Source organism: Chiroxiphia lanceolata, chromosome W (assembly GCF_009829145.1).
Source record: "Chiroxiphia lanceolata isolate bChiLan1 chromosome W, bChiLan1.pri, whole genome shotgun sequence".
Taxonomy (NCBI): Eukaryota; Metazoa; Chordata; class Aves; order Passeriformes; family Pipridae; genus Chiroxiphia; species Chiroxiphia lanceolata.
Window position 1 is genome coordinate 12,116,229 of NC_045670.1, and position 15,881 is coordinate 12,132,109.

The 15,881-nt window shown below is 39.6% G+C and overlaps 2 protein-coding genes across 2 annotated transcripts in view; both read right to left on the reverse strand.

The window, feature by feature from the left end:
- The window catches only part of LOC116780036 (syncytin-A-like), a 1,173,168-nt gene that overhangs the window by 380,422 nt on the left and 776,865 nt on the right, over window positions 1-15,881 (reverse strand). The window lies entirely within an intron of this gene.
- The window catches only part of LOC116780048 (tubulin-specific chaperone A-like), a 66,347-nt gene continuing 52,917 nt past the window's right edge, over window positions 2,452-15,881 (reverse strand). The window contains exons 3-4 of the mRNA XM_032674560.1: window positions 4,010-4,096; window positions 2,452-2,828 (exon numbers count right to left, since the gene is read on the reverse strand). Coding sequence (XP_032530451.1) covers window positions 2,748-2,828; window positions 4,010-4,096 — 168 coding nt within the window. The 3' untranslated portion in view covers window positions 2,452-2,747. The remainder of the gene's footprint in view (window positions 2,829-4,009; window positions 4,097-15,881) is intronic.

Here is a 15,881-nt window from a genome sequence, read left to right on the forward strand (position 1 = left end):
GTGCTACTGCCTTTTGAGTTTGAGATCTGAGATGACAATATTACTACTTAGGCTTAATTTTCTGTATTTTACTTCACCATGGAAATTAGACACAGCAAAAATAATCTTCTATATCAATAATCTGCATGTGGTCACTCAGAGCACTGTTGGAAAAATTTAGTCTGCCATAATATATCACTGGATCAACTGTTCCACTAACATGAGTAATGCATTACCTGCATGGATTTGCCTTCAAGGCAAATGATTCTTCAAGGGCCTGCCCTATGTTATTGCTGCATTGTCAAAATTTTTTGGTATAGTTTTTACAGATAATCATGCTGCTGTCCTCTCAGACACTTTTGGGGTACCCAGAGACAAGAAGAGAGCCATTCCTTTCAGGTATGAACATACCTCAATTTTCATCAGTGAGTCTGGCTATTTTCTCAGAATATGCTCAGTCTTTTGAAGAACTCAGTAAGACGGAAGAAGAAATGAATAGGAGAGAGTATCATCTTAATTCATTATGTAATCAAAGGGACCTAGAAAATAACTTTGACAGACATGTATTGGCAAACATGAGAAACTATTCTACCCTAGAAACTATTGCAATAAGAAACTTTTCCCTGGAGTCTGGTTTATATATTAACTACTCAGTCCCATGCACCCTTAACTCTAAATGCCAACTTAAGCCATACCACAATGCTACTTCGTTTCAGCCACTACAGGTCCCACCTATGTTTAGATTTCATGCTGACCTGCATGTGGTACTCAGCAACTACACATCATTTTTCTGTGGGTTTGTTTTCCAGAAGTATATATTATTTCTTCTGAAGAGTATTTTTTACTTTAAATTCTGCCTTACCCAGTAGACTCAACATCCCCACACACCTTTTCAGCTCAGCATTTATTCACCACACTCCATTCAAGGACCTGCAAGCATAGTTACTGTTATGCTGACTGCAGTCAGTCAGCTAAGGCAGGCTTTGTCTGCTCCAGCCACTGTTCCTGGTGAAGGTTCATAGAAGAAACTGACTGAAATGAGTATACAAAGGCATGTTCTCCTCAGGAGCAGTTCATTTGCCCTGCGAACAGGGCAGTGTCCATTTGGCAGTTACATGCCTAGGACACAATGCTGGTAAGAAGGTGTGCATGTGCTCTTATGAAACCAGTGTTGTCAGAAACGGTTTTTATCTCTTAGTGCTGTCTAATACTAGTCTGGGGTCACTTACTTCAAAAGTAGGTCATTCTGCACTCAATCAGAAATCTTGCAGTGTTGATAGTTTGTCACAGCAGTGCTAAAGACTGATAAGTAGATTTATCAAGCACATTGAGAGTAAGGTACACAAATAGAGGTACTGAAACTGCAGTTTACCCAAACTCAGACAAATTAACAAAAACTTTTAATAAAAGTATTGAATATAGTACCACAAAAAAGGTACACTGTACTTTGTGTTTCCTTTAAGGAACATGCAAAAACCCTTTAAAACTAGAAAAACTAAGGAAAAAACTTTCTTGTTCATCAGAGCTTACTCTTTGCTGTTTAGAGAAGCCATTCTGAAAGAACCATAGCTTTTGTAAATGTTTGGTCTTCCAGGAAGATTAGCACTGTTCCCTTGGTCTTCCAGGGAAATTAAGCATTGTTCCCTTACTTCTTAGTTCTCTTCCAGCTTCTGGGGTTTAAGCTTTGTTCAAAGAAACTCACTTAAGCCAAGGTGCTGTCAGGAAAAGCATTCAGGCCAGATACTCTTACCAGCAGATCCAACTGACAAGATTTGCTAACTTATGTTTCTTGAAAAAGTAACAGAACTTTGATCAATGGTAATTGCGTGAATTGGGCTCTACAAATCAACCTCAGGCAAACTAAGAAAGATTTGGAATCAGCTTTTAATTCTGTCTTGGGCTCTGTAGCAAGCCAGCATGAGAACAAGAAGAAAAAGGTCTGAGAAATGTCTAAAGACGACCTTATGTTGTTTTCTCTAGGCTGTGATTTAATGCCCAGAAACAAGCTCAGCTGTCCTGTTTGCATTCTTACCATATGTGGGTGTAAAAGGAGTTCCTTGAAACTCCAAGGTCTGTGTATGTGGTGTGTGTGTGAACAGACCGGCCTGAGAGAGAGTGATGGATGTGTGACTTGCAACTGTGTTCTGTCTTAATTTGCTTAACCACTCCCAGTTAAAAGTGAATGATATAAAAACCCTGAGTCACAGGGGGATAAGGTGATTTCTGTCCATCAACTCAGAAGTCCATGTAATATTCATTCCATCCATAAATGGCACCCGAACAGGAAGTAATAATAAAATTATAAATAAATTGCATCACAGAAAAAAAGATGGGTGATGTCGAAGGGCCATTTACTCAATCTCTTTTTTAAGTGCAAGATTGTTATGCTATAACGGCTTGAAATTATTTAAAATATAAGGTTTCTCCAAAGTATTTATTTGTCCCTCACATTCCTTAGATAGCTAAACTTTCTTAGCCTGAATTGTTCAGATTAAGTTATGTATAGTAGCTATTATGCTTACATTAAATAGGGTTTATGTTTTTCCTTTCTATAACTGAGGTGAACTGGAAATGTTTCTACTTTGCCCGAATATGGAACACACAGGTGTTTCAGAACATCCTTTATTTGATGCATCTAGCAGTTAGAGAAAGGCCAGTTTGCATAAAGAGAACCTTAGCAAGACAACAATAACAATAGAGCCATAGTCAAATGAAAGTGTGGAATGGACCCAGTGCTAAACGCATATAAAGAGGCTGCTGAAAAACTTCTAGGCTTCCAGCTTCACTGACTCTAGTATGGAACATGCTTCTTTATACTCTTCTGCTTCTTGCAATTCTTTTTCATTTTCCTGGAATTAAAAACAAAACTTTTGAGCACTTTGAAAATAATGGCCATGGGATTAAATTTAAGAAGAAAACTATGAAACAAGGGATATATCATTATTGAAAACACTAATTTTACATAATTCAAAGTACAGGCAATTTATTTTGTCCTCCTTAAGTTTCAGGATAATGGCTGTCGTGTGAATAGATTTGACCTATGCATCCCTTTATTTTATTAAATAAATATTTAAATCCAAGGACAGCATAACTGGAACCAACAACAGAACTCAGAACAAGAGTACCATTAAGAAAAAAAGCTTAAGCAGAAATCGACAATTGAAAAAACATATTACTACATAGTTGATTTTAAGCATTGAAGGTGAGCTAAGAACAGAAAGCAACCTCTAAAGACTACCAAATTCTTAATAAGAATAGTAACTCCCCACATTCCATGTTTTAACTCTGTACAGCACAGTGTATGGATCAATAGCATCACTTCTGCATGCTGCTGAAATCTAGACCAACTAACTGTCAAGTAGCTAGTTGAATGGCAAAAGGACCCTAAATCCTGCCAGGTACTGAGAACTTATTTTGGAAAACAGTAGAAGCATGCCATCCAAGGGCAAGAGGTCTTGACTTTGAAAAGGGTTTTGCATTTTAGCTGTCATATGTCTGAGGCTTAATTTACGGCATGTATTTTTAGCCTCACAGTAGCATTTATATGTGTAGCAGAATTCTTATAAATCGCATAAGCAGTACTCAGTAAGGATTCAGCTGTCTTGTTTCCTGTCCATAGCATAATAAAAGTGGTAAGCAAAGTATTTTGACTAATTCAGTCCACTACAAGCATATTATATACATCTACATGATCTACAAAGACTACCTAAAGCAAGTGAATCATGTAACTATCACAGGAATTCAGAGTCCATTTTAACCATTCAGTATTTAAGTGTATGTTGAGTGTGCACTTCCTTAAAGACAGCTTCTAGTATTTTAATACACATAGACTGAAGACCAAGTCTGCAAAGACAGTTATCTAAAATGAAATATTGGTATGTTATAGGATGCTATTCTTGGGATCTATAAGAAGTAATTCTTCAATCCTGTTCTAATATGCTGCAATTACACTACAGACAAGCATGTTTATCTAAAATTCATCACAGAAAAGCAGAATTTCTTGATCAGTGGATTTTGGTGCTATACTTACTAATAGTTGAGTAAGATCTGCATATGCAACTTCTAATCTGCGCTGGCAGTCTGGAATCATCATTTGTGACTCTTGTAAGATCTCAATCTGTGAAAATTAGAAGGCAATGAAATGAGAGTGTATTCCAGATAGGAATGTTATTTTTTAAGATAAATCTATTCTGAAAAAACAGTAGTCCAGTCATCATCTAGGAACTTCAGTATAGAGGATTTGGTTAGAAATGCGAGGACATATGAGCATGGCTTTGGCCATGGATGAACTGCTAAAGTATAAGACGCAGTCTGACTAGGCCCGTGAGAAGTCTGAGATAGCAGGGCCGTGAGAAAGCAGCAATGTCCTTGGGTATTCTAACTTGAGCTGAAAAACAGGAGCTTGGCATTACCAAAACAAAGACCCTTAACGAGCCACCTGTGTAAACAATGAAAGGCAGTTAAGATGATATCACCACCTAACTGTGTACCAATAAGGAGCCTAATCCCTGTAATATTCATGAGCCTATTATAGAGTGTATATTAAGCTGCTGTCAATCTTCAATAAACGAAGTTCCTGGATTCTTACATTAAGCGTCTGAGAGCTTTCCGTCGCGACACTTCAGAACAATGGTACCTATTTTCCGAATAGGCTGTTTTATTAAAAGACACAGGAGAATTACTTAAAACTCTCTTAATTTACAGGACACTTCCATTTACTTTGTGCTTAATTAAATATAAAGTATTAAGTGCAAAAGAGTATTTAGAGTACTTTTTTTCCTTAGAAAAAAGTACTTCCTGGTAATCTTTCCATACAACATTTTTTAAAAAGGCTATTTAAACCAAACTTTCTCCTGCTGTTGTGAAGCAGTTTCATCTGAAAAGGGATCATCTGATTATATGAATATCTCCTACATCTTTTGGATAATAAAACCAGTGTTCAGATAATACCACATAGAGATAATTACTGCATGAAAAAAAGTTATTGAGTTATTGATCACATTGTGTGCACACTGCAGGAAGTTCTGACTGAAAGGTAATGAAAAATGAAAAGCAAAGACCAGCAGGCTCATATTTTGATGTTTATTATGAATAAAAAGTTATTACTTATCCTTGTGCTTCATTATAGGAGAAAGATTATTCTCACCAAGCACTTTGAACAAAATTACTAAACTGACACTCCACTGAATCTGAACATCCTGCTACCTCCTACAGAAAAACTCAGATTTATACGAAGGAACATTTATTTCATGGAACATTTCTGGATCTGAACTCCATTCACTAAGAAGAAAAGATGTGCAGAGTTATTAAATGTTAAATCTATTTAGAACTGTAAATAGGTTATATATATAAGTATTTATACATATGTATATAAGTATGAACCTCTTTTGCATTCAGGATAACCTGAAACAGAAGGCTGTCACTTTAAATTGCTTACTTCATTCTGTCATTCCTATGTTATATTCTTTCAGTATTAATGCTGCCGTACTAAAGGGAACATTGTCATCACAAAAGAGAAGATGGCTATGGCTAAGGATGTATTTATGCATACAGGAAGACCTTTTGTAGTACAGCATTATCATCATTCTTCAATGTCATATGCTTAAGTTCTTATTTCAAGCCATTTTTGACAGAAAGGGTTTAAAAACTTTGTTTCTAATTTCCTTTCACAGAATCCAGGGCAAAATCCATCTACTTCAATGAAGCAAAGATGGGTAACATGTTTAAACAAAGTTAAGTGCCCCAAGTTCTAGTTCTCATCAGTATTGTCACTTTCTTTTAAGCATTCAGCATTGGACTGCATAAAAAATAAGACTAGTCATCTGCATGTTACACTTTCAGCAGTGAATAAATAAAGGTTTGTTGCTTCTATAGAACGAGGTATGCTGTGAGATGATGCCTTCTACTTTATGTACTATGATGGAATGAATCACGGACTCCTGACTTGATGGACAGAAATCGCTTTATTGCCCATGATCCAGTTTTTATCTCATTCACTTTCAGCTGGGAGTGGTTAAGCAAATTAAGACAGAACACAGCTGCAAGTCACACATCCATCAGTCTCTCAGGCCGGCCTATCACACTGACACCACACACACAGATCTTGGAGTTTCAAGTTACCCTTTTTCACACCCCGGCATGGTGAATTGCAAACTGGAGGGTTTAGCTCGTTTCTGGGCAGTAAATCACAGCCTAGAGAAAACAATACAAGGTCATCTAGACATTCCTCAGGCCTTCTCTTCTTGTTCTCAAGCTTGGTTTGCTACATCTCCCCCCTTTCTGTATTCAGCATGATGGAGGAAGACAGCTATCGCTCAGTGCTCCATGATTCCGCTCAATGGGAAATTCGATGTAGTCACTGCAAAACTTAGCAAAGATTACTACAATTCACACCACAACTTACTTCTAGTTTACAAGGCATGTCGTCTATCGTCTAACCACATGATAGCAGATTCTAAGGCATCTAAACAAACCATAAAGGCTTAATTAACTTGCTTAAATTCAGAGTTCTTGCAAGATGTTATCAGAGGCGGTTTAATCTACACAGATTTCCATTAATAAGGTGACTGCAACAGAGGCAGTAACTAAAATGACTACTGCTGATATGATACAGAATAACTAAGCAATACAGACCTTAGATGCAGAGAAGATCAAGGTCAAATAAGCTAAAAAGATGTTGCCAGGGGTTTATACTGTACCCACTGTTGTCGTGATACATTATACTTGCTCATGTAGGTGTTCAAGTCGACCCCAGATAATGCTGGTGTCACTGGTTGCTGAGAGAATCTTAGATGATGCAGGACATATACTGCTTCAGGTCTGCTTGCACAATCCGGCCTGTGTGCCGGACAGCAGGGACCTGTGTTCTCCAGCAGCAGATGTGTGTCCTTGAGCAGCAGTCAGAAAACTGCATAGAGGAAAACAAGGAAGGAGGATGTCACTGGTCATCTGTTCTCTCTTCCTGGCTCTGTTGTTCCAAGGTATCACCTGCAGGCCCTGGATTTCTGGAAGTGGATTCTGCAGTTCGTCATTCCAGCTCATGATAAGACCGTATATATTTAGTTGGCAACCACCTAGGTCCTGCAGGAAGAAGAACGCACGCATACCCTCTTCCTCAAGTAATTAGCTCAACAGGTCCTTCCCACTGATGTGTCTCAGGATCTTTATACCAGACCTTTGGTTTTGATGCTGAAAAGGGTTTTGTTGAAAAATGTTGTTGTATGGCAGTAGTTGGAGAGATATCATCCTGCATATTCAAAAAATTTAAAACATACAAGGCTTTTTGTACCCAATCATTCACTGAGGTTAGGGTATTCCCCCCTTTTTTGTTTTTCCAGCATTGCTTCCAGAGTGCGATGAGTACGTTCCACAATAGCTTGGCCCATGGGAACATGAGGGATACCAGTAACATGATTGACTCCCCAGTCCTGCAAAAAATGCAGTGTTGAAGTAGCAGTGTAGGCAGACCCATCGTCTGTTTTGATAGATTTTGGCACACCCATGACTGCAAAAGCAGCAAGCCAGTGGCTTCAAGCGTCTTTAGCTTTTTCACCTGTTCTAGCAGATGCATGAATGTAACCAGAAAAAGTGTCAACTGTAACATGTAAGTATTTAAGGGTCCCAAAGGAGGGCACATGTGTAACATCAGTTTGCCACAGTTTGTTGCTTGAAAGACCTTGTGGATTAACTCCTCCTGCCATGGGTAATGAGGCAAATACCTGACAATCAGGACACGCACAAATGATATCCCATGCCTGCGTTCTTGTTAAACGAAAAGATTTCTGTAAAGACAAGGTGTTTTGATGATAAAAGGAATGAGACAGATGTGCCTGTTCAAAAAGATTCAGTACCACAGCTGTCATGGTTAACTTATCCGCCACTGAATTACCTTCTACGATTGGTCCTGGCAAGTTGGTATGAGAATGAATATGACAAACAAAATAAGCATGGTGACGAGAACATACCAAATGAGACAAGTGCATAAAGCAAAGTGTCTCCAATCCGAGCTATGATACCTATGACATATTGAGAGTCACAAACAATATTTAAAGCTTGGGCACTGAATAACTCAAATGCTTTTATAGCCGCAGAAAACTCGACAATCTGTGTTGCTGCAGAAACGGTAATCACTGTTGACTGCCGGGGACAGTGATAATCAGGCTTCCATATAACAGCACCCTCTCCCGTCTTACCCGAACCATCAATAAAAGCAGTGACGGCATTAGCTATTGGAGTCCTGGAACAGAGATCTTGTGGCTGAAATGGTAATTTGGATAATGACTGTAGAAACCTGTGTCTCGGCAGTTGAAAGATGATTTCTCCTAAAAAGTCAGCAAAGGCAGTCTGCAAAGATAAAGATTGCAAAAGTAAACCATGAGAAACATCTTTCTTGAAAGGTAGATAAATTACAGCTGGCTCCAAGCCAGCCAGAACCTGGCATCACTGACGGGCTTTGTGTACCAGAGAAGTTAGCATATCCACAGTTGTAGTTAATGTTTTAGGAAACAAGTGTGACAAAAAAAACCACTCTGAAATTATGACGTGTTGGTCCACTGTAACCCGTTGTCCTATTAGAGTATAAGACTGAAAAGAACTATAAATTACAAATAAAGCAATCAGGACATTAAGATGTCGACGGTCTGCAAAAACGGTGTGAATTTTTTGGATGACCAGTTGCAGAGTTTTCTGGCTTGCTTCAGTGAATTGACAAGGAGATGATAAATCAAGGTTACCCTTCAGCAGATCAAAAAGAGGGGATAAGTCTTCTGTAGTAATACTGAGCATTGACCGAATCCAGTTAATGGTCCCTAGCAATTTCTGTAAATCATTGAGTGTTTTGACATTAGTGTGCAATTTTATGGAAGAGGGAAATACTGTAGTTTCAAAAACTTTCCAGCCTAAATAGTTCCACGGAGCTTCTCTTTACCTTTTCCACTGCTATCTGTAAGCCATAAAGTCACAGGCACTGTTGTACCACCATAAAAATTTGCTCAACCTTCACTGAATTAGCTGCTGCTATTAAGATATCGTCCATATAGTGATATATGTGAGCTTTTGGGAACTGCTGTCTTGCTGGCTGGAACGCAGAATCAACGACTAACTGGTAGATTGTAGGGCTATTCATCATCCCTTGAGGCAATACAACCCATTGATATCGTCGCATAGGAGTGCTATGATTAATACTGGGAACAGAAAAAGCAAATCTTTCACTATCTCTTCTCATGTAACAGGATGGTAAAAAGAAAGCAATCCTTCAGATCCAGAACAACCGTGTCCCAAGAGTCAGGGATAAGCATCAGATTAGGAATTCCAGACTGCAACACTCCCATAGGTTGAAGGACAGCATTCACTGCTCTTAAATCTTGCAATAATCTCCATTTTCCTGACTTTTTCGGGATTACAAATATAGGTGTGTTCCAGGGACTGTTAGATGGAACAATATGTCCTGCTTCTAATTGCTCTTGTACTAATTTCTGTGCCCATTCTAGCTGCTCTGATTTCAATGACCACTGGTCCACCCAAACCAGTGTCTGTTTTCCAGGCTAATTTGAGCCACGACTGTTGCACAGTGGCCTCTCAGAAAAATCCTGCTTTGAATCCACTTGCATGATTAGCTGTAAATTCCACTGTTTGAGTATGTCTCTCCCCCATAGAGTACATGGAAGAGACAGAACGTAGGGGCGGAGAGTTCCCCGTTGTCTGTCTGGCCCTATAACAGATAACACTGCCTTGCTCTGCTGCGGAACCTGCATGCCACCGACTCCTGTAACTGCTGCTTGTGGAATTTCAAGCTCCCAATAAGGAGGTCAATCTTTAGCATTAATGATGGAAACAACTGTTCCAGTGTCCACTAGACCAGTAAAGTACCTGTCTTCTATTTGCAATTTTAACAACGACTGGCTGTCTGAGATTAAAGTCGACCAATAGATCTGCAGTGTATTAGTACTTCCAAAACCTCCCGTTCTCTCTGTCTGATGATCTTTGTACTGCTTCACATAAGGCAATAACAATAGCTGTGCTACTTTTTCTCCTTGTGGTATGTAACATGGGGGACATGGAGTCCACAGTATCATTTTAATTTCACCTTTGTAGTCAGAATCAATAAGTCCAGGAATAATAAAAAGACCACTTTTGCTGGCAGATGAGCGACCTAAAAGAAGGCCACTTGTACTGCTGGGCAAAGGGTCATAAACACCCGTACCTGCTACAACAACAGCATCATCTGGTATGTTATTCATGTGGTGAGGGCCAAATCCAGCCCGGCGCTTCCTGAGGCGGCAGGTTGGAGGCTGCGTATGCCCTGTTTGTCTGAGGGCTGTGAGACATGAAGTTCCATGCTCTGTTGTGATTCTCGACAGGTGGGATCCAGTTTTGTTTTGGGGCACCAGGCCATGCGCCCCCTTTGAAGTTTCCCAAAAGAGGTTTGCTGTCATTAGTAAATTTGGATCGGCACTGATTTGCCCAATGAAATCCTTTGCCACATTTCTGACACGGGCAGGAGGGGGGGGGAATATTGTTGTTTTTATTCCCCAAGGGGCAGTCTCTTTTAATATGTCCTTCTCGATAACACTGATAACAGCGAATAGCAGCGCAGGCTACAACCATCTGTTCAGCTAATGCAGTTGCTAGCAAGGAAGCTTTGAAGGACTCCGTGCTGACATGCTGACAAGCCATAATAAGTTCAGCAACTGACTTAGTCTAATTTCTTAAAGGCACCAAAGCTCTTTGAGAATCCATATTTGCATTGTCAATTGCTAACTGAAAAAGTAAAACCTATGCTGCTGCATCATTATCTATCTGCCTTGAAATTGCAGTCTGCAATCGGTCAATGAACAACTCGTAAGGTTCCTGTGGTCCCTGTTTAACAGCTGCAAGACAGTTCGCTGTTTTTGGCATCTGGAACTTTTCTAAGGGCTTTCATGGTCAGATCAGTATCTTGAGTGAAAGTGAGCCATGGCAGCATGATCTGTGTCATTGCAGTAGAGTATTGCCCCTCACCCAGTAACCTATAGCCGTCCAGCTCGCAACATCGTCCCTTACTTGAGCATTGACCAGTTCGCGATATTCAGCAGACCAAACCATAAACTGCATGGTGGACAAGATTAAATGTAAAAAGCCTTTCCAGTGAGACAGGGTCATAACGTAAGAATCTCTGACAGTCGCAATCAGCCTCAGTGTATATGATGATTGCAGTCCATAGTCTTTTGTGGTTTTACAAACCTCTTTCACAACGTCATAAGGAAGATGTTCAAACTGAGGCGAGTGGTGTGGCCTATAAAGCACTGGCATAGCATTCAAGAGTTCAACATCCCCACATTTTAAAGCAGTCAATTTACAGTCCTCCAAAATAAAGGAATCCACATTAGCTTCTGGACGGTGTGCCAGTTGTGCTGGCACCGTGTGTGGGGGCGTGGATAACAGAGACTGAGGTTGATTACATTGTGCCTGTAAAATTTCCTCTGCCGTTGGGGCAGAAGCCGCTACTATTTCTTCCTGCTTTAGGGAATACAGAACTGTCTCTTTTTTAGGGGTTGCAGGATCCAGATCAAAGGACTCATTAAGCTCATCAGTCACTGTCAGTGGGTCGTTAAGTATTTTATTACCCTCAGAGGATTCATCTGCATATGGCAGTAGACCAGTGGCCTGCGAAATGGTGTCCGTTTGTTCCACAGCTCTTAAAGCCGTATACACAACTTTCCAAGCAACTACAACTTCAGTCAGGATATTCAAAGCTAAGTCAGTCTTTGTTCGAAGCTCCTCACCGACCCTAGCCCATAACGCAGTCTCATAAGAACCATGTTTAGGAAACCAGGGACAAGAGTCTCTAACCCATACAAGCAATTTGACCACATCGGTCATTTTAACAGCAGACCCTGTTCTTTTAAAATGCAATGCAAAATTTCTGCATATAATTTATGTTCCTTTGACACTGATTGACCCATAGTTCTGCAGTCACTCACCTCTGTCACGACAATGGGTGATGATCCTGAAACAGGATGATGCGCGCAAATGACCAACTCAGTTCGGTTGCAGTTTCCGCCATGGAGCACTGTGTACGATGATTCAGTCTTATTCGGGCACCATTTATGATGAAATGAATCACGGACTCCTGACTTGATGGACAGAAATCGCTTTATTGCCCATGATCCAGTGTTTTTATCTCATTCACTTTCAGCTGGGAGTGGTTAAGCAAATTAAGACAGAACACAGCTGCAAGTCACACATCCATCGCTCTCTCAGGCCGGCCTATCACAGAGACACCACACACACAGATCTTGGAGTTTCAAGTTACCCTTTTTCACACCCCGGCATGGTGAATTGCAAACTGGAGGGCTTAGCTCGTTTCTGGGCAGTAAATCATGGTTTAGAGAAAACAATACAAGGTCATCTAGACATTCCTCAGACCTTTCTCTTCTTGTTCTCATGCTTGGCTTGCTACAATGTACTACGACTCAATAAGCAATCTGGGAAGGCATGTAAGCTGTAGCCCTGGCTGCTGTAAGAACAAAACTTCCCTAACCACTATATTCAAAACAGAATTTTACTGACATCCAAAAGAGTACCTGAGTTTTATTTACATTTGCCTGCAGTTATGCAATAATGAATAAAAAAATAGAAGGAAGATAAATCCTGTAACTACATTAAGTGCAAGCAGTTGGATATAGGAACAGGAATTTTGTGTAACCAAGATTCTTAGTTGATTACCAAACTACCTATGCAAACTTTGATAATTTCTACATAAACCACTTTTTCCCATGATAATCCCAGAAGGACCATTTACTGTTACAAATGTATATAATAAAGCAAAGTCAAAAGCTCGAATAATTAGATAAGTTTTAGGATTGGCACTTTTAAAAAGTATTTGCTCTTTAAACAGCAGCCATCTCCTCTCCCCCAACACATTATAGAAACATTCTGACTAAATTCTAAGGAGTTTAAATTATAAACAGGTCACAGAGGAAGTTATTACATGAAACTGATCTAACTTTGCAAAGAACCGTAAATATCTGCAAGCTTTCTGTGAATTACAATGCCAAATAGTAGTATTAAAAAACTGGAGTAATTGAAGTGCATCTAAATAAAGCGTTAAGACAAAAACATTAAAGCAAAAAATTATGTACAGAGATAAGCAAATTGAATTACTTGTCAATAAGTGCACATAGGACCAGAAGAGCTACTGTGACTAGCGAGGACGATGTCATAGAATCATAGAATGTTACGGGGTTGGAATGGACCTTTAAGATCATCTAGTCCCAGCCTCCCCTGCCATGAGCAAGGACACCTCCCACTAGACCAGGTTGCTCAAGGCCTTATCCAGCCTGACTTTGAACACTACCAGGATTGGGGCATCCACAACTTGTCTGGGCAACCTGTTCCAGTATCTCACCACCCTCACAGTGAAAAATTTCTTCCTAATATCCAACCTAAATTTCCCCTCTTTCAATTTGTAGCCATTATTCCTTGTCCTATCACTACAGTTCCTGATGAAGGGTCCCTCCCCGGCTTCCCTGTAGGCCCCCTTCAGATACTAGAAGGTTGCTATGAGGTCTCCAGGCAACCTTCTCCAGACTGAACGGCCCCAACTTTCTCAGCCTGTCTTCGTATGGGAGGTGCTCCAGTCCTCTTATCAACTTTGTGGCCCTCCTCAGGACTTGCCTCAACAGTTCCATGTCCTTCTTACCTTGGGGGCACCAGAACTGCACACAGTACTCCAGGTGGAGTCTCACAAGAGCAGAGGGGGAGAATCACCTCCTTTGACCTGCTGGCCATGCTCCTTTTGATGCAACCCAGCATTTAGTTGGCTTTCTGGGCTGTGAGCACACACTGCTGGCTCATGTTGAGTTTTTCATCAATCATCATTCCCAAGTCTTTCTCTGCAGGACTGCTCTCAATCACCTCTCCGCCCAACCTGTAGGTGTGTCTGGTCCTATTCCTTTAAGTGTGCTGAAAAATCCAGTCAAACAAATTTCTTCAAAGAATCACATTTCCTGTCAGTTGTCTTTCAGGATTGAAGGTATTTCTACTGAGGGAGCAAATGTCTGGCATCTTTCAAAAGAAAGCAGTCTGCTCAGATGTGATGGAACTCTCTAACTGTTAGGGTGTATATGGCCAGTTAAACACCATATTAGTCTACTAAACACCATATGCGTTTTTTGTAAATTGGTTCAGATGTCAAAGAACTACTGCATATTCCCTATCAATAGTCTTCAATCTGTTTTTCATAAATTTCAGATTGCAGTGACAGATAAAGCAGAATTGGAAACAGAAAAACCAAATAGATGCAAACAGATCCACCTCCCAGTTCTTAAAGTGGAAGGGCACCATAACAAAACTCAGACAATTATTTTACACATTCAAAATAAGCACAAAGGCCAAACACAACTCTGAGAAACAGTTGAGGAGGTAATGCCTGAGGCTTTAAACATAAGCACCTTTGATTTTAGCAGGTCCCATAAATAAAAGTTCAAAGCCAGTATTTCAACTTATCTAGGCAGATCAGAACTGCTTAGTTGAGGTAGATTCTCTGGTTTTTGGCTCACCCAAGCACTTTAAATCAAATTTTTGATATTTTAGGAATAGAAATAAATACTACTGCTTATGAGTGTTGATAACAAGTTTTCTACAGCAGGAAACAATTTTGCTGAGTCTAACTGACATATAATGTAGACAACAGTTTTATCGGTTTCAAAAAGATAGAAGCAGAGTTTGATGGTTTTTTTGGTTTTGAGGGTTTTTTTCAGTTGACCCACAACTTAGGAGATTTAGAGATGTGCAGACCCACAAATAATTTGAAAACAAGAAGAAAACATCCATAGGATACTCTGTCATTCCTTGATCTTAAGAAAGACAGTCTAGTAAAATAATGGGTCACAGGGTATAGTGACGATATTGTTTTATATTACAAGAATGGTGTTATAAACACAAAAGATAGGCTAAAAAATTAGAAATGTGAATGAGTGATATATATATGAATTACATACACACACATGAATACATATTAATACTTTTAAATACTGACTCATAATCACTTACCCTTTGTTGCACAACTGGAAACAGATAATCATAACAGTATGGATCTACTCAAAGACAGTAGGGCAGAAAAGACAAAGCATGCAAATAATTCAGTTTGCTTAGAAAAGTGCTACTTGTTTGAACTACTTTTCATCAGGAAGTTTGTAAAACATTTGGAATCCACTGACCAGTTACAGCCATATCTGATGGAAGGAGAGATCCAAAAGAAAAAAAGGACATGTCTAAATACCATGAACACCAATGGTTCCAAAATTAATAATCCTACAGTTGAGAGATATTAGTTGTTTAGCATAAATAAGATTTAAGTAGAATGAGTTACATGGAGTTATGTGTGATTTAGTATGTTGTTTGCTAAACTTGCTCTTCATGAAGAGCTAGATTAGCTGAAGCCTTAGGCCACAAGCTGTGAACCTAAACCTAGGTATGTTTTTCGCTAGAATGGAGTTAATTTTCTTAGCAATTTTCCTAATAGCTGATACAGAGCTGTGTTTTGTCTTTAGTATGAGAACAATATTGATAACACACTGATGTCTTGGTTGTTGCTAAGTAATGTTTATCCTAAGTCTAGGGTTTTTTTAGTTTCCCATGCTCTACCAGAGAGCAGGTGCACCAGCAGCACAAATCAGAAGATAAGGAGACTACAACCATCATCAGAAGCTGCAACTTGACGAGATAAGAACAATTAACAGCCTGCCTGCATGGACACAGAGAGAGAAAACAATAAGGTGTTAGAAGACTCCAGATAAAAAATTACCATTGGACCAAAAAGCACGTGCAAGGCACGTGAATAGCATGTGAGAGGCAGATTAATAAGTCATAAGGGTATAATTGCCCAGGGATTTCTTTGTTCTGGGTCCCCTTCTGGAGGT